The sequence below is a fragment of the Carassius carassius genome, chromosome 10, assembly GCF_963082965.1.
Source record: "Carassius carassius chromosome 10, fCarCar2.1, whole genome shotgun sequence".
Classification (NCBI taxonomy): domain Eukaryota; kingdom Metazoa; phylum Chordata; class Actinopteri; order Cypriniformes; family Cyprinidae; genus Carassius; species Carassius carassius.
This window is the reverse complement of record NC_081764.1, coordinates 14,674,658-14,698,978: the sequence shown is the minus strand read 5'-3', so window position 1 is coordinate 14,698,978 and position 24,321 is coordinate 14,674,658. Positions and strand designations below refer to the sequence as shown.

The following is a 24,321-nucleotide window of genomic DNA, read 5'->3' as shown; positions in this document are numbered from 1 at the left end:
ACCTGTTTGTGATTTTTTTAAACTTTATTGTGTCTTAAAAACGGTGGTTGCTAACAAGTTGCTTGAAGGGACTACATCCTTTGGCGGGGACTTTAGACGTCATCAAGACAAACATGAAATCTCTCACTAGCCCACGTTTCAGCCTTTACTGTCTATGGTTTCAGCCTCACGTTCAGTTCACCTTTCAGTTAATATACATAACGTTATATATTTAGTCTTTTCAAGTTGTAGTTTTTACAAATATTATTGTACACAGAATTCTGTGATATTAAGGTAACCGATTACCAGTTCTTTATTTCTGTGGAGAGACTGTAGTTCGACAATGGTGTTTTGTTTTGTCCCGAGATGCAAGCACAAGTCGTCGAATGAAAGAAGCTCGTTTTCCGTCCGATGTTACCCAGCGGAGACTCTGGGTTCGTGCCGTAAGGTAAGCTCACACAACGATGATTTCCATCTGAACACCGTATTTACTGCCTTAATGTGGCCACGACGAAACTTTAATGGTGCATATTGCTTAAAACGCTATTGTAACTTTGACGGTCAGATGGAGTTAAAAAGGCTAGCAAGAATAAACCTTTTTCATAAGCAAATCAACAGCTAAAATACCTTTGTCTTTCTCTTAAAATATCTAAATGCTTGTTTACTTTGCCACTGTTTAATAGATTAGATCCGCTGCAGTCTTATTAAAGGCTAACGTTACGTCGAGAAATATAATTATAGAAAGGGTGGGTCCTGCACCCTGATATTTGTGAACTTGGCTTTTACCCACTTAAAATAATATGATTGTATTTGTAAACAGCATTAGTTAAGGCATTAGGTAACAATGATAATGAATGATCTTTGTTATTTTAGTAGTAAATGTATTTAAATGTATTTAGTAGTAACTATATTTAATGTGCCATATAAACGTTGACAGATCAATGAAGAAGATTAATGTAAATGCTAAAAAACTCCATTCTAATATAATACAAATATTTTATTGTGTGATTTTCCCCCACCCCACATTGTAATTTTAATCTGTAAAGGTGTAACTTCCATAAAACTAACATTGCTTATTTTGAATTTATCCTCAGATCGCATCTGCAGCTGTCATTTTCCTGCAGGGGAAAAAATGTCCCTGTTTTGTTTTTATCCACAAACCATGTTCCCACTGGATACATTTTGGAAGATCATTCATACTCCCTGAAATGTTCATCCATCCATTGTAGCAACAATGTCATCTTTCCCTGTAGAGACACGTTGTGACAACAGTTTTTGCAATTAGTATATAGTTTGTTTTCAGTTTACTTATTTTATGAAAATAAAGATGTTTACTACAGCTCTTGCTGTAAGGTTTCTGTGGCTCAGTTATTAGAGCATTTTATTAACTATGCAAAAGGGTTGCGAGTTCAATTCCCAGAGAACACGCTGATATGTATAGCCTGAATGCATTGTAAGTCGCCTGTCTGAAAAATACCAAAAATTTAATGTTAAACTATTGTATACTACTTGTATACTATTGTAACTACACTCCAGTCAGCTCACAGTAATGTGAATGCAAGATCAAATTTACTACACTGGCTCTCACATTGGGGCTTGTGGATTACCAGGTAAAAATATATAGAAAATGTGAACAAAATGAGTATATATGGTTTATCCAGGGAACATATATGGTTTATTTATATTGTATTATAATAAGCATTTGTTGATGTTATTGGACAATTCTCTTTAAATTCAACATATGTAATTATATACAACTATTATATTAAATGTTTGGAATTTAACTGTGTTATGCTTGTTCAGAGATTGTTTGTATAGTTATCTTAAATACATAGAACACTATTATAACTCCTGTAACGTTATCCCTCCCTAGTTTTACTTACCGAGACTCGATAAACCTTGTCCTTCATGCTGGCCCTTACAATACGGGTAAGTAAATCAGCATCTAAGCTGCACTGTTCTACATGTCCAGATTTATAGTGGTTCTCTCCTCAATCTATGGTTTTTCTATCGTCTAAGAAAAAGGGACATAATAATGGAAATTGATATGGCCATAGCTAACCTTAGTGCTTCTGAGATGGTAAAAGCGCGTTTTTTTTTCTGGTGAATTAGCAAATGGTATGCAAACATACAATCAAACATTATACAGTGAAAGATAGTCTTTAAAGTTTATTTGGGGCACAATGATAAGGCATAATAATCTTAATCACAAAGAAAATAATATTAAGGTTTATATAAAATAACAAAATATTACATAAAACATTAACAAAAGATTTTAAAAAAATCTTCAGAGAGACACACATAAACAAAATTAGTTTCTAACATTAAAAAAAAAATGAATAGGCAATATTCTCATGGAGAAGTGGATAAGTGTTCATACACAGCGCAGATCATAATGAGCGAGCGTGTTTTTTTAAATAAAGTTTGAGGAAGCTTGATGATGACGTTGATCCGCGACCATGGTGTGCTGTAGTCCGTTTATAGCCTACCGTTAGCATTTTATATCTGACGGATTTATTTAGGCTTCAAAATGTATACATTTTGGAGTAATTTGTAAAGATTATCTTGATAGACAAAACGTGTAAGGGTCATAACTCTTTGTTGAACACAGATCTTATTTTTTGCGATTTTCCAAAAGTCTATGGGGAAAATGCATGGCTTTTCGATCGAGGGAACCCATGCGCCGCTAACTTCCGGGTTGGCCTACAAACTGACGTCATAACTTCGGCACTCTATTACAGCAAGACAGTTAGTATGTTTTGTTCAGACTTTCGCCATGGCATTAGAGATGTTATACCATTGTCATTTGTTAAATTAAAATGACAGCATCGTGGGTATAAACCACAGACTGTATAAAAACATGGACGTAGTGTCCGTGACATCACCCATATGTTTCCGAAGAGCATTTTTGAAAGTCAAAAGTGGCAGGAGCTGGCTGTCACCATCTAGGCAGGAGCTGGTGTCACCGCACGTCACTCTCGGATAATCGAAAAAATTGGCAAAAAGTTGGGAGCTGGTTGCCGAAACCACACCCACCTAGCTTGACAGTGGTGACAGCAGCGGCAATCCATCTGTCACTCAAGTGGCCGCTCCATTAATTATGCAGAACTTTAAGGCTTAATATAATTTAAACGGATGAGTTATAGCAAAAAAAAATTCACTCCCCTCACAGATGAAGGGCAAAATTAGCTAGCTATGTGGACTAAAATCATTTTTTGAACCAGGCTGTAAACATGTTTTTTTCTGCTGTAAAGTTGGACATTTTAACATGGGGAGTCTATGGGATTGACTCCCTTTTGCAGCCAGCCTCAAGCGGCCAGTCGATGAATTACAGTTTAAGTCACTTCCTTGTTGGCTTCACAAGAGACAGCGGGAGGTTGCTGCTTGGTATAAATTTACGGATTAAGGGACGGAAACATTATAATGAGATTCCTTTGCAACGTCACCAAGGGAGCGAAATCTGACACACTCGTTTTCTTAGACGCATGCAGAGAAAGGCTTACCAAGACAAAGTTACTGGGTTAATCTTTTTCATGTTTCTTTGGTTGGTAGATGCTAGCCAGGTAATACCAAACAAACTCTGCGAGTCTGGAAGGGCATAATTGACAAGCGTTTACTTTCTTGTGGGGGTGGGGGGCACTTGTCTGAAGTTTAAAATTGTTGGTGTACCCGTAAGCCAATCACATAACGTTTGGTTATGACGTGTGTTATGCGCCAGCTCAGCCGCCTCAAACTTCTGTAGTAAACACAGACACCGGTATTCTGCGAAAAAAAAAAAAAAAAACATTGAGTGAATTTTGCTGCCTCTTTAACCTGATCCTGTGTGTTAGCAACCAAGGGGGACACAATCACAATTATCGCCTTGCCGGACTTTGGCCTCCCCAGTTTCTCGCTGACGATCGGTAACAGTTGATAAATGAAAACTTTTCCCAAAACCTGTCAGGACTCGGGAGTTGGGCCACAACTTCACCTCCATTCAAAATGTGAAACAAACACACTTCATGTTCGGGCTTCAGTAGGCAAATGCAATGAATATTCTCCACAACAGAGCGAATTGCATCCCGTGTCTCCATATCCGCGATCGTTTACGATTTCCCTAACCTAAACTACAATCTAAAGTTTGGCGCTGTGTTCATCGGAAGTGTTCATTTCTAACATTTCTCCTGCCCAAACCTTTGATTGACCTGCTCCTAAATTATTCAGTATAAGGAGAGCAGAGTGATTGTGTCTGTATAAATGAGGAACACAGACAGAAAAAGAGACTGAGCTGCTTTGCCTGACATGTGTTCCCAGTGATAAGCCGCTACTCTGTGACCTGATCACAGCTGCGGTGTGCACCTGACACTCTTCTCCAAACTGTTACTCACTGTAGTGCGGTGTAAGGTTATAGGTGCCCGTAATACAACATGCATTACAGGCTATCTTAAATAATGCCAATAACAATTAAACATATTAACAGAATCAATTAAAACATGCTACTGCATGAGATATTCACCACGCAACTTTATATGAAAGTGCATGTTTTGTGCATTGTAGAAGTGCAAACGTCCAGTGCAGGCAGTGTCATCTGCTCAGCAGATTCTGACAATTAGATATTAGCTACATTCATCTCCTGGAGCTGGGAAATATTACACTTCCCTCAAGGACCCATGTGTCTGACATGTTTACTGACATTAATAACGTTGAGGGAAACTGCAGGAAATGCCATGGGCAGCAGCCACCTCAGCTCGTTGAATATGAAAATCTCCCACTCAAGAGTTGAGCTCACCGTTGTGCTGTTCTCCGTGTCTGAACGGATCTCAGTCCGCCTGTCTGTCTCCATGAGCAAACATCCTCCAGACAACATCCAACCACAACCGGCCAATGAATAAGAGCCGCCCCGCGGAGAAAACAACAAGCCAACAAGCCGTGCTCTTAATTAAATATAATTAGAGTTGTAATAAGCAATGATTAACAAAGTATAACAAAACAAAAAACACAACTAAAACAAAATAAACCCTATAGTAGGGTTTATTAAAACGAAACTCGTTGAGTTTTTGTAGTAACATAATTGTTTTCGAAAAATGTCTAGTTTATCACCAGTTCTACGGAACATATATGTTAAGCTGCATACTGGTTAATGGTATTGGAGTCGTATTTATGAGGTTGTCGGGGCACATAAGACGGAAAGCTTGATACACGCTCAACTCGACAGACTTGCTCCGGTGAGCGGCTCGTTTTCGGCGGAACTCTGCACAGAGGGGTTCATCCAAAGATGCCGTCGGGCTGTTATTTTAGCCTAGCTACTGCATATTTTCCGCTTATTTGTTTTCGTATAATTTCAGCGGTGTTTTACAATAGAAATGTGGCACTGTTTACGTTTTGAGTCGCGCGCAAACTGTACTGTACCGACAGGTTTTCCCGATGATGGACGTAAAAGATGCAACGCTGATCTATTAATTCATCTTTTTCAACGTCACTTAGATTGAACTGTTTACGTTTACTTTCGTAGGCTATACCCATTATCCGTCTTTCAAACTAATAATTGCTTTTATTTAACTTTTTGTAACTGATGTGCGTTTGCCATTTTATTTATTTATTTATTTTGGCTGAAACATATTCATCGTTGCGGTGGTGCGCTTAAATATCTGTTTGCTGCATGCAAACTTGTAGAATAACAAAACTCGTTTATGTAGGCTATCTTAACTAACAAACACTCTTAAAATGATTGTTTTTTATTTGTTTTTTAAAGCTACTGAAAAGCACTTTTGTCCCATGAACTAGTGAGCATTGTAACTTTCACCTGTCAGGCTGATGTATGTAAATCTCTCTACCTGGTTGGTTGTATCCTGTGGCAGGTTCTTTATAAGGATCTTCCTCCTGTTGCTCAGCTCTCTGCGAGTTTTCTCCAACCTTTTTTCGATTTCCTCGGGATCAAGTTCCGGTAGATCTCTGAGGATGGTGGTCCCCTCGGATGCTGCGTCCTCGTCCTGTCGGCTCGCGGGGCTGTCGGACTCGGGGTGAGGTGAATTGTCACGCTTTATCTCGTCCACGCTCGGCGGCTGGATGGATGAAGCGGCCGCCATCTTGCAGCGCTCGGTGGAAAGTGAGTCGCGGAGCGGATCGGTGGGCGTCTGTGCTTCGAGTCAAACCCATCAATGGCACTCTTGAAAGTAAGTGTGGTCAGCCCCAGCACAGTACAGCTGGCGACCTCCAGCGATGGAAAACTAAACACATTATGACTATTACTTTATTTCCCCCTTCTTAACAGGACGGTATCATATAAAAAAATAAAATAATAATAACAATCAATGTCATATAAATTTACGAAAGCAACAAATAAATAAAAAACAACTGTTCTATAACAGTCTGTGGTTATGTAATATGTGACAGCAATTCTTATTCTGATATTTACTATATTTTTAGTAGTTCCAAAATAAAGAGCATTATGGATTTCCAAATCAGCGTTCCAACTTTTCACTTGTATTCGTATAACACTGTTTTGTGATCCAGACAGGCTGACAACTCTGTACAGTAGTGGCGAGTTCTTACCAGTAGGTGGGGAAAAGTCACTGTTTATTGAATCATTCACTCAACCGATTTGCTGATTAGCTAACTTAACACCACTGCTGTGTGTTGCTCAGAGAAGCGCAACATTTTTCCAGCTTTGACTGCATTCTTCTATTTTCGTTCATGGAGCAAACATTGTAACTGCCAGTAATGTGTCTAAAAATTTCTGCTTTACATTTTAAACTATTAAGTGACTGCATGAAAGCTACTGTATGGACATGCTGACATTCTTAGCTCAGAAATAATTTAGTCTGTATATTGGGAGAGATGTGTATGGCAGAAACATCTGATAGCATGCCTGACAGATCTATTGACTCATTATACACTGGCTCTGGTGTGGAATGAATGACTTGTGCGTCTCTTGTGGGTGTGCTAAATGCCATCTCCTGGCAGACTCCATCACAGGAGTCCTTAGAATAGCCCTGAATGAACACTTGCAGTTTCAGCAGCTACACATCCCACGTCAACAATATTTACAGATGATCGCATTAAATCTGGGGATTGCACTTTTTTCTGTTTTTGGATTTTTCCCCCGACAAGACAATAATTGTAACAATCACATTATTAATAATAATAATAATAATAACAACAACCACAATCATCATCATTATGTAGCGTAAGATTTTCTGTGTAATTTTTGGAGGTGGCGGTTAAAAAAAAACAACGAAATTGTAAAATATAGCAACGTAAACCGTTACATAGCCTATATCATATGAGTTCATTTGAATTACCGGAACATGAACTAAAGCAGTGATTCAGCGCGTGTGAGTGGGAGTGAGAGAAAAGACCAGAATATTTCAATGGCTCGCAAAAATAGCGCGTGGGCGATCGAGCGAGTGCTGGAGCGGGCAGAGCGCGCAGCTGGGACGCGCGTGTGTTTATGTAAAGGGTGATGGGAACCAACCTTGAACTCCTCACCGCGAGCAGCGCTGAGTGCGTAGTGTGCGTGGGCGGAGATATCCGACTCATTATGTGTGTGTGTGTTAGGGTGACCACCTGCTAATAAGCCCAAGGGGGGACAAGGGGTATGTTTCTGAGGGACAATGTGGGACACTGCCTTGCGCGGCGGTGCCCCCACCCCATGGGCAGAATCACTGATAGTGGTTTACCCATTTCTAGCACATACCACCTTACATGGTATAGCCTATTAATAATGCCCTATTCCCCTAAACATGTGTAATTGCCGATGTATGCTCATGACAGAATTGACAGATGCACTTCCACTTACGATTTACTTTAGCTATTTTATTTATTTTTCATTACAATTTATTCACTTGAAATAAATTATAAAATTATAGGATTAAAATGAATTGTAGGTGCTCAACACCACAGGAACAGTTAAAAAAAAGACTAAACTCACAACTCCAGAGGTTCACGTAACGAGAAGGAGGAGAAAGGATGGTGAACGTGCATGTTAGTAAAGGCAGTTTGAAACAGGACGTACCTTCTCTTTTTTAAATGATGATGGCGGTGCCTCACTTTCTCCATTTTTCGAATCGTAAAGCATGCATCTAAAAGTTCCTTCCCAGTGTGTCTGGTATGCACGTGCGTGCGCTGTCATGACAACAACGAAAAAGTTGACAACAACCTAAGCAGTTCAACTGAGGGGTGGGTGTGGCAACAGTAGCGTGCTGAACTGTCAAGTAATGTTCGTTTGGCTGCCTGGGACTCGAAGATAGCCTATAGAGCGACCAACTTTTTTTGAGCAAGCATTTTGTGGGACGCATGAATTGGGTTTCAAACGCTGTGCGCGCACGCGCTACGCGGGACAGGTGGTCACGTGTGTGTGTGTGTGTGTGTGTGTGTGTTGTCGTCCAAAGCATCGTGAATCCACTGACAATTTATTCATTTGATGCATGAATTACTCTGAGGTAAACACTGTAAACCTGGAACAGAAGAACGAGAACAATAAGTAACGTTAATTAAACTGAACGATTTTCACATTTCACAGGATACGTTTGCCTTGCGATAGAATGACAGAAATTTGAGAAGATGTGAACTTGTGCAACTGGTTTTCTCTAAAGCTTCGACTAGCGATGTCCGATTCGTAAACGAATGATTCTTTCAAATCGAATGATTTTCAATGAGTTAAACTGGTTCATAAAACGAGTCTAAATGAATCGCACTGAATCGGTCCGAATCAATCGGAGCCTTAGCCGAGAACCAGTGATTAATTATGAGAATTTGACTGATTTGAGTTCGTTTTAATAAATTGTGTTTTTACTATAACATGTAATTTTTTAAAGTTTTAAATGATTTTGTTTTGCAGTGCAAATCATGGGAGAAAGAAACTGAACACATTACATGAAATTACAATAAACACCGTTATGAAATTACCAAAATGAAATGGATGAAGTATAAAATATGCTTACATGACACACTGGAACATTTTTAAAGCAGGTAATATGCCGTGATGGCGTTTTTGGCAGGGCGCTAGATGAATCTTTTTTTTAAACCGGTTCGTTAAAACAAACTGTTCAAAAGAACCGATTCGTAAAAATAATGCTGTCTCTTCCATGGCCCCAATTTAACAGAAGTGCTCTACTTTGTCTTTGATGCCTATCACACTGTGTTCACACACCTTGTGTTCAGGTTAAAATTATCCACCAAGGATCAGCGGTGCCCTAGCACCTAATGACCTTAAAATCCCAGCGATGAATGCCCTGCACGTCACATGAACTTATTTGCCCGTTATCCGTGTGTGACCGCGACAAAAACTGTACATGTAGGTCAGTAATGGGTTGATTATGTCATAATGGTGTAGGCTTATATTTTAATCCTACCCCATAGATCCCAGTGCTTTTTTTTTTCATTTAGACTGACAATTTAAGCATTTGATATTTAAAAAAACGAAAGGGAGTCACATCAACCTGAAAGATGCGAAATCTTATTTGCGCGTTATAATGGATATACTTAAAGAAATATACGATAGAAAAATAAAGGCGTGAGAGAAAGTTGTAATGTTAACTAAATATTGACTACTAATAATTAGAAGACATTGGGGCTTGATGTCACATGGGGAAGTTAACATATATGGGATATTTTTCAGTAACTATAAAGGTCAAAAGTCAAGTTCACCCCTTCAGTTGGTGTGAAACTAGCTCAAAACATTTTAATTTAGCTGAAACGCCTTTAATAGGCAAATTTCCCCTTATACAGCATATAATGGGCAAAAATGTGAAGGCTTATTTGACCAAAATAAGAATGATAGCTGCACACAGACTGAAATTTAAGCACATAAAATATAATTCATAGAAGTGATTCAGCAGTCTGTAAGGTATGCTTACATATAACTGTCACTGTAACGGATTGAGGCTAAAATTTCACAGGGACATGCCTGGACAGAACTAATGTACCAGACTTCTGTATCATAATGTGTGAAAAGTTGTTTTGTTCATGTGATTCATGATTTTGGGCATGATTTCTTATCACAGATAAATGAAAACCATAATCAAACTATTCATAAGCTTTTCCCCCCAGCCAAATTTCAATGTAATTTAAAAACATGTTCAGAAAAACTCAATAAAACACTTCTGACGAGGATAAAAGGGTTGTAGTGTATGACACATTTATAGCTACTTTGTTAAACTTTAGATGTATATACATGGTATATCATTTCATTCTTTAAACAATAGACACAATCCCTCTAAAATTATAGGAGCACAATGTCTACATATCAGTAGACAAGCAGTTGTTTAAAAGTGCACATGGGTTTAGAAAGATCTGAAAAATATCATGGCTTTCCATCAATACTTACTAATGACTTTAAAAAATGACAACATTATTGGAGACGATCCATCTGCGGCATCACACATCCACCACATTCACACACAATTACACACACAAGCACCAACACATGCACACTCTTTCTCTCTCGCTCTCGTACACCAAATGTAAAATAATTGGGCTGACAAAAATACAATGAGAGCTTATACACACAGTGGCAGAACTGAGCATAGTCTCTCTCCCAGTCATCTTTAAAATATTTCAAATATCCTGCACTGGGTTTGTGGCCCAGAACACCTTGGTCACATTGCACAGTGTCTTGAGATTCACCATCATCTCACACTGTCAAAAAAAAAAAAAAAAACGGTGAGTGACAGCTCCTCAGAATACGCCACATTGTCTCGTCTCCTTGATGTGCAGCGCAGGCATTTGTGTCTATCGTTCCATGAAATGTTTTGTTTACTCTCCCCACATGAAATTCTCATGGCATGCAGATGACTCAAATGTGCCATGAATCGAATCCTTCAAAGCTGCTTTGCAGTCTAGATGAGGAGAAAACCTGGGCCAGGTCCTAAAATGGGATCCATAGGCCAAATAGAAAGCTGACAAATTCAGTCAGTCAATTTCATTTTTTCCACAATCATTACCTCCATCTCCACTCCTGTTAAATAAATAGTAGAAAAATAATCCTTTTAACTTCATTGTTTCTTGGGAAAAAAAAAAACATAAGGAGCTTTGTATTGTATACACCTGCCAAATGCACTCCTTATTGACCTCTACAGAGGTCAAAAGTTCGCCCCCATTCTCAACAAGGTTCTCTCCTTGGTTTTGCAGGGCCTGAATGGAGGTGGTGGCTGAAGCTAGAAGTGGCATCAAAGGCAGGGTTGGTGGTTGGTTTGGGGTCACAGGTGGAAAAGATCAGCACTCGGCATCCACGCTGTGCACGGTGACGGCAGCCTGGAGATAATGCGTGTGCAAGTGCAGGGGGTGGTGTGTGTGCGGGTGCCGATAAGGGTGGAACTTGTGGCTGAGAAGAGCAGCTGTCTGTGGAGGTGTGTCCAGGTCTAGGTCCTCGTCGTGATTGCCCACATCAACACCCGCAGAGAGAGGATCATTGTTGCAGGGCGGGTTCTCGCTGTCCTCCTGAGGGCTCATGGTGCTGTAACCTACATATAAACAGACAAGGAATCACAATCAATATTTTCAGAAGCTACAGTATAAATTCACTTTGAATCTTAAATGTTCTACAAGTGTTGCTAACAGCTCTTTGTATCTCTAAAACAACAGCTGAAGAGATTGGAAATTTGAACTTCGTTATATCACTGTCACTAGTTATAAACATGATCACTTAATTTGCTAATTTATCTATTCATCCTAATCCATTCTAATCTAACACTCCTCACACAAAACCCAAACATTTTAAAGAAATATTAATCTCATTTTGTAGTAATCTGACAGACTCATGATAGCGTAATGTGAAACTACGCCAAGCAGTAAGAGCAGTTTGAATTGCAATAAAACTTTTTGACCATTTATAAAGAAAATCTGTATTTTGTGAAAATAATTACATATATATATATACATATATATATATATTTATATATATATATATATATATATATATATACACACACACACACACACACACATATATATAAAATACAGTAAAAACAGTAATATTGTAAAATATTATGACAACTGTTTCTATTTTAATTTATCCCTATGACAGCAAAGCTGAATTTTGAGAAAAAACAAACAAACAAACAAAAAAAAAAACTAGGAACAAATGTTGATGAGTTATCATCTGAAACATACACCTTCCTCTCTACATAAAATTTAACTTAAAATCTTGTTAAAAGAAGAAGTTGATGTCAGTGTTATTGTTATCTTCCCAAATCTATTTTCCCGTCAAATTGCTGATGTTCCTGTTTAAACAGCAATACAAAAGACACATGAAGTAGTTGAAGTGAATAACAGATTAGACAGTTGCTGACAACTTAACTTGTACAGTGGAAGAGGAGCTCACAAAGCATACAAAAACAAACAAACAGTTGGAAACTTAACATAATAACAGTCACAGCACATTCTGAATTAAATTAAGGCCCAATACAGAAAGCACAAAAAAGGTCTTGTCCCACTGTCAGATTGCCAACCGTCCAGCCACATGTGACATTTGAAACGGGATTGGAGGTGAAAATAAAAGTAAAAAACCTCTTATGATCCTGACTTTGATCAATGTTTGCATGAGCCGTCTCAGAAAGGATCTGGAATCAGCTTTGAAACTCTGCAGTGATTAGGGTGACCACCTGCTAATAAGCCCAAGGGGGGACAAGGGGTATGTTTCTGAGGGACAATGTGGGACACTGCCTTGCGCGGCGGTGCCCCCACCCCATGGGCAGAATCACTGATAGTGGTTTACCCATTTCTAGCACATACCACCTTACATGGTATATTAATCAGTGTTTGGAATAACGCCGATGGCGAGTCAGGAGCAATCCGATGAAAAGTTGGCATTTTCAAGGTGGAGATATAAGCACTAATTCAAATTCATTGTGGTCAAAGGCAAGAACGTGCATGTAATGTGTATATGTATTCTGTGACACACGTATCTACAAAGCTAGTGGCCAAAAACACTTTTCTTACAAAGATAATACTTGGAAGATAAAACTCTTGCTGTCTGTTGACGTGCAATAAATATTGAAAGTTATGTACGAACACCTGTCTGTTCTACTCATTTTAACTGACTTGTGAAAACTGCTCCAAAAAAAAACAATTCTTTGACATAGCAACTTTTTTTTTTTTTTTTACAGTAACGCAAATAGTTACGTTCCCTGGTAACGAGTTACTTTTATTATAGAGTAATTCAGTTACTAACTCAGTTACTTTTTGGAACAAGTAGTGAGTAACTATAACTAATTACTTTTTTAAAGTAACGTTCCCAACAGTGATATTAATAATGCCCTATTCCCCTAAACATGTGTAATTGCTGATGTATGCTCATGACAGAATTGACAGATGCACTTCCACTTACGATTTACTTTAGCTATTTTATTTATTTTTCATTTCAATTTATTCACTTTAAATAAATTATGATTTAAAATTATAGGATTAAAATGAATTGTAGTTGCTTAACACCACAGGAACAGTTAAAAAAAAAAAAAAGACTAAACTCACAACTCCAGAGGTTCACGTAACGAGAAGGAGGAGAAAGGATGGTGAACGTGCATGTTAGTAAAGGCAGTTTGAAACAGGACGTACCTTCTCTTTTTTAAATGATGATGGCGGTGCCTCACTTTCTCCATTTTTCGAATCGTAAAGCATGCATCTAAAAGTTCCTTCCCAGTGTGTCTGGTATCTACGTGCGTGTGCTGTCATGACAACAACGAAAAAGTTGACAACAACCTAAGCAGTTCAACTGAGGGGTGGGTGTGGCAACAGTAGCGTGCTGAACTGTCAAGTAATGTTCGTTTGGCTGCCTGGGACTCGAAGATATAGAGCGACCAACTTTTTTTGAGCAAGCATTGATTATGCGTGACACAGTCTCAATTTGTGGGACGCATGAATTGGGCTTCAAACGCTGTGCGCGCACGCGCTACGCGGGACGGGTGGTCACCCTAGCAGTGATGGGATACCAATTCTGGATCAGGATCTATCCCTAAACATATCAAAGAGCCAAGCAAGCAAACAAGTACTAAAAAGCATCCCAGTTCCTGGCAGAAAACGCATTTCTGTTAAGAGATATTTTTAAGCCTTGATCTGAAGCAAATATTCCTATATCTACGTTGCTCCTGGTGAAAAATCTCTGTGTTGGTGGAGCGATAATGAGTCAGAGCACACAGGAAAAGGCTTCCATGCTGTTCTCCTGCATACACAAACTCAAAAGCCAAATCGATATTGCTTTAAAAGACCCCTTAAGCTGGATGACTTAACAGCCAGTGGGAGGCGAACTTTAACCCTGCCAAATAAATATACAGGGAAGACTTTTTTGTACTTGGTCTTTGCCACCTTTAACTGTTCTCGCATCTCTCAATCTACCCACTTTGCTGGCTTTCTTCCTCCATGTCTCTCATTGCACATCTCCTCGTGGAATAGGGCTGCCCTTTCTCCTCTTGCTGGTTACACAATGATCTCCAGAAAGCCTCGTCCCTGAGGGGCGGCAGATTTAGCATGTACTGAAGACTCCATGTAACCCAAGCCTAGAGCTGCCAATGAAATACAGACCGAACACAAGCATACACTGAGCTCCCTGGCTTTGCTTTATTTCAATAATAAAACTCAATATATTTCTAAATGAGAAATTTGATGGTCACGTCTTTGAATTTGTCTTTGACCCTTATTTCAAAAGGATCTTTTCAGACATACAGTACTAATATCGTTTTTGTTTAGACTTTGAGGAAGGAGTGCGCACACACACACACATACACACACACACACACACACTTACCATGGTCACTTTCAGTCCCTGACCTCCCCCAGTACCTCCGTCGTCGTTCTGGGCTGTGTGTGTGCCTCTCAATAACAGCAGCAATGAATCGAGTGTTACTAACTGCAGAGAGAGAGAGAGAAACAGAGCCACACTTGGGTCTCCAGCTGGCCAGTATAGTGTACGAGTACAGATCATTGAAAAGGCAATAACATACTTGTATATACTTCTCATATAAAGGTTATACTGGGGATGAACTTAAAATTAAAATAAAAAAAAGATATCACCATATCACTCTAGTCTTATAGGCATTTACTGTCCCCTGTAGAAAACATTATATGTTATCAAGTTTCTCTGAGAACATACAGGCCACAGTTTAAACTCTGGGTGTCCTGTACAAAGAGAGAAACCAAATGTTTGGAGGTTTGATCATTAACACTTCTTCCCCCTGGTCTTCACCGATACTAACAGAATGATCAGATTTAGCACTCTCATAGGAATATTCCAATATTTGTGATTATCATTTAAATTGGACAAATATTCAAAGTGTTTGTCATAAATGAAGATCTCAGGACAACTTTAGTGGGGTTTCAAAGCAGAACATGACTTTCTGTTGACAGACATGCATCAGTTTCATACATGTCCACTGTAGTGGACACCAGGATATCCTTCATGCTTATCAGGCATTTTAGGGAGACATAATAAGTGAATAGGGAAGGAATTGTATATCAATAACTCTATGAAATATGAGGTGTTATGCGAAAAGTTTACTTAGTTACTACTCTCATTATTATACTTCCTTTTTTCATTGCATGTTGCCCAAATATCATAAATTGCCCTAAGTTTGTAAAACAAAAATTTAAATAACTTACAATGCACTTACAATGGTAGTCAATTGGGCAGGCGACCATTGGAAGTACCCTTCTGTACTGTACGTTTTGTCTGTTTTTAAAAACTGAGTCTATAGTAGGAGTATGGTGTTTACATTTTTCCAATTCTTTGCACTGCACTAATAATCAGTATTACATACATACTGAGTGTTATTCATTTAGATTTCTTACAGTAATGCATTGTTTCATAATGTATGTTTCTTACAGTTATGCAAAGCACAAAAACGGATTAAAACAACTTTGTGACGTAAATCAGATGGTATTGTAAATGCCTCTGATTATAAAATGTACAACCCGAATTCCGGAAAAGTTGGGACGTTTTTTAAATTTTAATAAAATGAAAACTAAAGGAATTTCAAATCACATGAGCCAATATTTTATTCACAATAGAACATAGATAACGTAGCAAATGTTTAAACTGAGAAATTTTACACTTTTATCCACTTAATTAGCTCATTTAAAATTTAATGCCTGCTACAGGTCTCAAAAAAGTTGGCACGGGGGCAACAAATGGCTAAAAAAGCAAGCAGTTTTGAAAAGATTCAGCTGGGAGAACATCTAGTGATTAATTAAGTTAATTGATATCAGGTCTGTAACATGATTAGCTATAAAAGCTTTGTCTTAGAGAAGCAGAGTCTCTCAGAAGTAAAGATGGGCAGAGGCTCTCCAATCTGTGAAAGACTGCGTAAAAAAATTGTGGAAAACTTTAAAAACAATGTTCCTCAACGTCAAATTGCAAAGGCTTTGCAAATCTCATCATCTACATTGCATAACATCATCAAAAGATTCAGAGAAACTGGAGAAATCTCTGTGCGTAAGGGACAAGGCCGGAGACCTTTATTGGATGCCCGTGGTCTTCGGGCTCTCAGACGACACTGCATCACTCATCGGCATGATTGTGTCAATGACATTACTAAATGGGCCCAGGAATACTTTCAGAAACCACTGTCGGTAAACACAATCTGCCGTGCCATCAGCAGATGCAAACTAAAGCTCTATCATGCAAAAAGGAAGCCATATGTGAACATGGTCCAGAAGCGCCGTCGTGTCCTGTGGGCCAAGGCTCATTTAAAATGGACTATTTCAAAGTGGAATAGTGTTTTATGGTCAGATGAGTCCAAATTTGACATTCTTGTTGGAAATCACGGACGCCGTGTCCTCCGGGCTAAAGAGGAAGGAGACCTTCCAGCATGTTATCAGCGTTCAGTTCAAAAGCCAGCATCTCTGATGGTATGGGGGTGCATAAGTGCATACGGTATGGGCAGCTTGCATGTTTTGGAAGGCTCTGTGAATGCTGAAAGGTATATAAAGGTTTTAGAGCAACATATGCTTCCCTCCAAACAACGTCTATTTCAGGGAAGGCCTTGTTTATTTCAGCAGGACAATGCAAAACCACATACTGCAGCTATAACAACAGCATGGCTTCGTCGTAGAAGAGTCCGGGTGCTAACCTGGCCTGCCTGCAGTCCAGATCTTTCACCTATAGAGAACATTTGGCGCATCATTAAACGAAAAATACGTCAAAGACGACCACGAACTCTTCAGCAGCTGGAAATCTATATAAGGCAAGAATGGGACCAAATTCCAACAGCAAAACTCCAGCAACTCATAGCCTCAATGCCCAGACGTCTTCAAACTGTTTTGAAAAGAAAAGGAGATGCTACACCATGGTAAACATGCCCCGTCCCAACTATTTTGAGACCTGTAGCAGAAATCAAAATTGAAATGAGCTCATTTTGTGCATAAAATTGTAAACTTTCTCAGATTAAACATTTGCTATGTTATCTATGTTCTATTGTGAATAAAATATTGGCTCATGTGATTTGAAAGTCTTTTAGTTTTCATTTTATTAAAATTTAAAAAACGTCCCAACTTTTCCGGAATTCGGGTTGTACAACACATTATCATATTGTCACTAAAGATGAGACCAATTACGACATCAGACTAACCCACATGGCTGTTTGAAGCAATTATCACACAAGAATGGCTTTTTACTCTTGGAGAATAAAACAGCACACCATACACAAAGAATTCACGGATTATCATTCATGAAAGGGTCTGATGCACTGAATCAGTGAAAAAAAGCACTAATGGTACAAAGTATAATATTGCAGATTTGATGTACATAAAAAAAAATTGTGCATCTAGTGCAATTACTAATGCTGAAATGGCCATTAAAGTTTTTCTGTGTTAATTTTTGTGAAGCTGTGCCAGGCAGGCAAGCAGGTGGGTATCTTACTTATTCCTCTGTCTTCGTGACTGTCATCATCTCTGTCATCTCGCTCGTTGTCCAGGTTGGACATCCTGACAGACATCTCTGATGAAAGCGAGAGAGACAGAAAGACAGGCATGAGAGAAGATTAGAAAGATGGAGCAACCCTGAACAGATTTGATGTAATATATCTTTGTTCTTTTCTTTTGGTCCAGAGTCTTTCTCATAAAAAAGAAGACAGACATCAAATCTCTTCAAACCAATTTTTTGTCAACCAGACATTAAAAAACTGAAGAAAGCCGATTCAAGGGAATATAGCATTCATTTCTAGAATACAGATTCAGACTAAAGTGGACTCTCTTAGACAGTTTATCTAACTGCAAAACAGTAAACAGCAGCACTTCTCAGACTGATTTAGACAGATTTATACTGCATGCAAGTTATGCTTCCAAGTCGTGGACATATGGAGGTTGAATTTAGCTTAGACATGAGGGAGCAAACTGGAAAGGAAGAGCAAATTCAGCTCTTTAAATTACTTTTATATCATTCTAAGGTCCTTTTAGCGGTCAACTATGCTTTAATATCTCACACGGAGTAGTACACTTTAAAAGTGCACTCAATAATTTTTCCCTCATTAAAGTTAGTTTTACTTGCTCTTTCTCTGAAACAACTTTCCTTTTCAGACTCTTTGTAAGAGATCACTCATCCCCGTCTAAACAATTTCGATTAAAAAAAAGGGCCCAGTCTACTTTTTATAATCCTTGAATGTCTTGTTTCCATCTGAAATATGGTACATAATGGAAGTAACAAGTGTTATGTGCTGTGACTTTAATTCAATAATCTTTAATGCGGATTCTTTTTTATTCAGTAGTAACCGTTAAAACAAAACCAAATCACATTCACAACAGAGTAAAACATAGGGCTGCTTGATTATGGCAAAAATAATCACGGTTATTTTGGACAATATTATAATCACAATTAACACAAATAGGAGTGAGCGATATCACACTTCTTGAAAATATATATTTTTTCATGATAGCTCTCTATCATTTAGTATATTTGCTGGAAACAAGGCTGCTATGATATCAAAATTTCTATACCAGTGAAATTTCACAATTCTTGATAATCAAATATCATATCATCTGAATTATATATACATGGATTCTTATTGAAGCTACTAAAGTTATTCAGTCTAGAGCAGTAAGTGTTTTTTCTTTGTTTTTTGTTTGATTAACATTAAGGACAGCAGCAGGTATACGAGGCTGCTGTCACTCTAAGACTGAATGCACGGCTCTAATATCCGACTCATTAAATTAAATTTTGTGCTCTGTTTGTGTTCACTTAAGACATAACTAACTGTGTTTATTTAAATACTTGCCAACATGGGCCTTCTGGCATATTTTGGTGAGTATTTGACTGTTAGATGCGTATCCGAAGCCCAAAGTATACTGTGCTTGTCTGTGTTCCAATCCATCTTGGAAAGCACATACAGAAAGTTGCCAGAGGAACAGCTCAAGTTCTTTCTGGAAACTTAATGCATTTTTAACAACTCTTTTTTAAACGCATTCTGAAGTAGGCTGCACATTATTGCAGTCGTGTTACAAGATTTGACCAATTTGGACATTAAGTTTGGGATTTTAAGGAGAAGTTAAAGCAAACCGCTTTAATGCTAAGGAATGGAATGCAAGCACAATAATATTTGAATCTCAATTATTGTGTTTTCATGATCTTTGGAAGCCAAAATCAAAACTGAAATTCAAATAATTGCAGAGCCCTAGCATTATTTCCAAACAGTCCCAGGTAAGAATCACTTTCACTTTTAGACTCCAAGTGTCCAGCCTCACCCTGGGTGGCCAGCGGGGACATGTGCTGATGGCTGCGACGGTGGATCTGGTGCCTGTATGCATACACAGCCAACACCAGTACCATGATGCATCCCATAATCCCTCCTGCCACTGGCCCCACAGGCGCACTCTTGATCATGTTCAGCGAAGCCAACTCCTCATCTGCACAGAGATGAAAAACACAAAATAATGATATAATGAAATGAAATAAAGCATACGCACTAGCAAAGATCCTCAAGGCAATATGTGTGAATCATGGAATTGGTGTTATTCCAAATATCTGTGAATAATGTTTCTAAAACAGCAAAACTAAACAAAAGAAAGAAGTAAATTACTACTGGACTACTGTGACCCACCAATGCAATTTATCTAAATTTATTTTAAACAGAAATAAATATATTAATAAAGTGCAATAAGTGTGACTACAGAAGTAGTAGCTCACCTAAAATGCCCAGTCCATCCACATAGGGACTCTTGGCACCTACTATCCCTCCAAAACATTCCTTCTGTAGGGCACAGTAAGGCTTATCCAAATGGGTCTTTCCATCACTGTCCACCATACACCACTCACAGTCCAGAACACCAAAACAGTCACTAAAACCCACACAAATAAAACGGAACATATAAAAAGAAAAGTTATAGAGATATAGGAGTAAAGTAGGAATTTTTTATGTTTTTGAAACATATTTTGTTTACCAAGGCTGCATTTATTTGAACATGCAGTAAAACTGTAAAATATTATTAAATATATATTTTTAAGTTTTCGATTTCAAAAGGATTTTTAAAACATATTTTATTTTAAAACGTAATTGTTCCTGTGATGACAGAGATGAATTTTCAGCAGCCATTACTCCAGTCTTTGGTGTCACATGATCCTTCAGAAAACATTCTAAAATGCTAATTTTGTTACAGTATTTCAGTATTTATTTAATCTCTGTTAACGTAAGTCATTAAACTAACTGTTCAGTGTAAGTTAATATCAATTCAGGTCTATTAAATAATATGAACAGATACAACTTTGGATTTAAATAATGTTGAAATACCATAAACTAAGATTAACAAATAAAAGTATTTTTCATTTCCAGTTCATACAGTTAACTGATGTTACAAACACAGATTTTGTTCGAGTCTGTGGTGAATGAAAGTGTGTGTTTTTGATTTCAACAGTCCCTGAAAATAGCTGACGTTGTATGATCTTGAGAAACACACATGCTTGTTGTGGTGGTGGTCAGCACAGGTTGTGAATAAGTGATTTGAAATTAGATGTGTTAAGTGAAAGGAGAAACATCATTACACTCAGAGACTCTGTGTTTCTGTTAAGGTCCTGCTAAGGGCAGACTGATCACAACTGATATAGTATATGTCCGTACCTGCTGGTGAAGCGCTGGCTGCATCTGCTGTTGATACACTGAGGCAGAGTGTCCTGTAGACTGGGCTCAATTACAGTCAAAGACAAAGGCTCCTGGTGCACGTCGCAGCTCGGGTTTCTACACACACACACACACACACACACACACACACACACACACAGTAATAAGGCAAGCTGAGTCAGTTAGACCCTAAATACAACATGGAACTCCTTAATGTCAAAGCTATTAGTAATTACTAACAGTCTGGCAACAATGTTGTTCTGTAGCTCAATGACATTCAACAGACAATAAATCAACAATTATTATTGCTACACAATGAATACCCAGCCTTTCTTTACTACAGCTCTCTGTAGTAAAGCAGAAATGTATTAGCATTCAGGTGTTTTTCATTAAAATGAACAGATGGCACAGTCACAAAAGTAAATGCCTTGAGATCTCTAAGCTGGGAATAATGCAACAAACCTGAAATTGTCTAAATGTCTACTGAGGAACAATTCTGAACTAAGTGAGGACACAGGTGGCTGGATATCTATTCATTGTGACAAACAAGAACTTGATGAAGTGACAGGCAGAACTGTATATATGTGTGTGTGTGTGTGTGTGTGTGCGTGTGTGACTAAGTGTGATTCATTCCAGTGCATTCTGATGAGAATCTGGACATGTGGTGCAGTGATTGATCTCTGGATCATATATAGTGGCAGTCTATTCTCCAAGCTCTTAAGAAGTAACCTTTGCATCCTAACACATTGTGTACAACAGGTAATATGTTTTAAAATGGGCTCAATGTCTTCAACATGTCTCTCCATAAATAATGCAAGACTGTCCTGTAAACGGCAGTGGTTTACCTGTTCTCAGCGTTGGTGAGGTTACCAGTGCATTCATTCACCTCTAGAGGGCATTCACAGGGGCACTCACACTCATTCTGCTCCATTCTGGGAAGATGGAAATACACTAAAATGCAGGTTTGCAGGACTTTTAACCTAGAACTATCAACTTCACTATTATTTACATGAATGGACTTAGAGTTTGAGATTTGTGGGTATGAGTTTTGCTAGTGCAGTCCTATAAATTGATCAAATCTGCAACTAGGCTTAAGCCTTGTCTGTGAAACAGAGTGAAAATATTTTAATTATATATATATATATAAATAAAAATTATATATATATATATATATATATACATATACATATATATATAGATAGATATATATAGATAGATAGATAGATAGATAGTAAAAATTATTACACAATACTATTGTTTTTTTTTTGTTGTAGTTTTTTTGTTTTTTTTGTTAGTTTATATTTATAGAAAAAAAAATTAAAGCCCTAACCAACCCCTAACTGTCGAAAAGTTGTGTAAATAAATAAAGAAATACGGATATGCCTTAATAAATGAATAGACCACAAATACAGAATGTTATTAGTAGAGTTGTGCAGAGAGTACACATTACCTGTGGCAGTTAAGACAGAGACGATCCACAGTACTGCAAGCACAGAAGGCCAGTGAATCACAGGTCTCATTCACAATCCCAGCAAACGCATTGGTTCCTGGGATACGAGTGAGCCGGTACTTTGAGCAGTGACTGCCATGCACAAGGTTTGTCAGATCACCCTGAAAAATGACAAAGACACAGTTAGCCATTAAAATAAACTCCACTAGGTGGCATCCTACCATCATTAATACATTATGCATGGTAGAAAATGCAGGATTATCACTTCAAGCGGAATTCACAGTTGTCCGATATGAAATGATTCACATGAGACTCCACTCACCACAATGCTGGTGTTGAACTTGTAGAAGCGCTGCACAGTACGATCACTGAAACTATTACACAGGTTCTTCTTCACAAAGTTGGGATGGTTGAGAATGTCATTGGCCACTAGAGGCTCCTAAAGTCAAGCAAAACAGGAGAATAATATGAACTCAGTAAGCTTGTTTTTCAGTTTCATTACCAATCTCTTAATATAATATGGCTAAAGAATATAAACAGGCCCGTTTTTCTAAGGACAAAAAAATAAAAATGCCTATTTTCTTGTTTAAGAGAGGTAAAGTTCCTTACCTTATGAGTAATATGTTGTTGTTCTGCTGGAGCGTGGCCCTTCGGGTCAATCAGAGTCGGATGGGCCACCAGATAGCCTCTGTCCTCCATGATAAAACACCTACACATACATAAAGACCAAGACAAACAGGATCAAGCACTCTGAGCCTGTACAAAGATCCAGAACGACATTTAGAGGGGAAAGGTGGAAGGAAACAGTAAATGGCTTCCTGTATGTTCACAGGGTATCATCTGCAGTTCGGAACAGTTCAGGTTATTGTGTGGCTCACTGAAGCATTCCACGGCAATAATCCTGTTTAATGACCATTGCACTGAAAACTCAAAGAACACTGGAGGCCTCCACAGCACAGACAGATAAAGAGACAAACTGGTAGAAATAGAGTTAAGAAGAAAGAAAAAGGAAGGGGACAGAGAAATACTCTACAGCTAGGCTTGTGACTTCAGCTTAAGCTGGTTCTCTGAATATCATAAGCAACCATCCAGAGTAGAAAATCTTGACAACTGCCACCACACCCTAGTATCATTGCAGTGACTTTTGCAGAGGCAAGCACCAAAATTAATTTGTTTTGAAAAATGAATAAATAAAATAAGCATAATCTTTCCAGTCTTAATACTTTTCCCTTCTCATCTCTCCTCTCACTCTACGTCCAGCCCTCCCTCACCGTTTCTTGATCCCCACCTCAGATCGTTCTCATTCTATCTCCTCTTATCCTAAAAGAGGGAGCTTAGAAGCATGCAGAGAAGACTAAGTGAATTGAAGTGAATGCCTCTTTCCAACAGAAGCAAATCTGATTAGTTTCATTTGAAAGAGCTTTAAAGAGCCTCTTTGGGGCATCGATAGCTTCAGGTACTACGCTGGACACAGAAGAAATGAGATGGTGGTTGTGTTTGGTGGAAAGGCCTTACCGGATTTTGTTGCCCTTGTCCTGGTTGCAGATGGGCAGTAGATCCAACAGAACTTTGTAGAAGTAGCGCAGAGTGAAGTCAATGCCCATAACCGCTACTGTGTAACCGGAGGCCTTTTGTGAACTAGAAAAGGAGGCAGATAAGTGTGTTGAACAATATAGAGAAAAAGGAGATCTACAGTATGATGGGTCACCGCAATGGAGCTTTAGATTAGATTGCACTCTCCATAGTCACATTTCCTCCTCTTAAGAGAGAACTGATTGGATAACGTGGAGGGCAAACATTCTTTATCTACACCAGACATTTTGGAACACTGCCAGTTTCAAATAGCTACATCATATCTCTATACACACGCATGCACTG

General features: G+C 38.4%; 2 protein-coding genes across 3 annotated transcripts in view; both read right to left on the bottom strand.

Moving 5' to 3' along the window:
- LOC132151844 (ribonucleoprotein PTB-binding 2-like) overlaps positions 1 to 6,114 on the bottom strand; it is a 73,046-nt gene extending 66,932 nt beyond the window's left edge. The window contains 2 exon segments of the mRNA XM_059560270.1: positions 5,793 to 6,078; positions 6,080 to 6,114. Coding sequence (XP_059416253.1) covers positions 5,793 to 6,078; positions 6,080 to 6,114 — 321 coding nt within the window.
- A 3,959-nt stretch (positions 6,115 to 10,073) lies between these two features.
- LOC132151839 (VWFA and cache domain-containing protein 1-like) overlaps positions 10,074 to 24,321 on the bottom strand; it is an 80,308-nt gene continuing 66,060 nt past the window's right edge. For both annotated transcript variants that reach the window (XM_059560254.1, XM_059560255.1), the window contains 11 exons: positions 23,959 to 24,081; positions 23,053 to 23,152; positions 22,766 to 22,882; positions 22,444 to 22,604; positions 21,839 to 21,925; positions 20,994 to 21,110; positions 20,066 to 20,217; positions 19,624 to 19,785; positions 17,807 to 17,884; positions 14,699 to 14,800; positions 10,074 to 11,420 (listed from right to left, as the gene is read on the bottom strand). In XM_059560254.1, the coding sequence (XP_059416237.1) occupies positions 11,173 to 11,420; positions 14,699 to 14,800; positions 17,807 to 17,884; positions 19,624 to 19,785; positions 20,066 to 20,217; positions 20,994 to 21,110; positions 21,839 to 21,925; positions 22,444 to 22,604; positions 22,766 to 22,882; positions 23,053 to 23,152; positions 23,959 to 24,081 (1,447 nt within the window). In that variant the 3' untranslated portion in view covers positions 10,074 to 11,172. The remainder of the gene's footprint in view (positions 11,421 to 14,698; positions 14,801 to 17,806; positions 17,885 to 19,623; positions 19,786 to 20,065; positions 20,218 to 20,993; positions 21,111 to 21,838; positions 21,926 to 22,443; positions 22,605 to 22,765; positions 22,883 to 23,052; positions 23,153 to 23,958; positions 24,082 to 24,321) is intronic.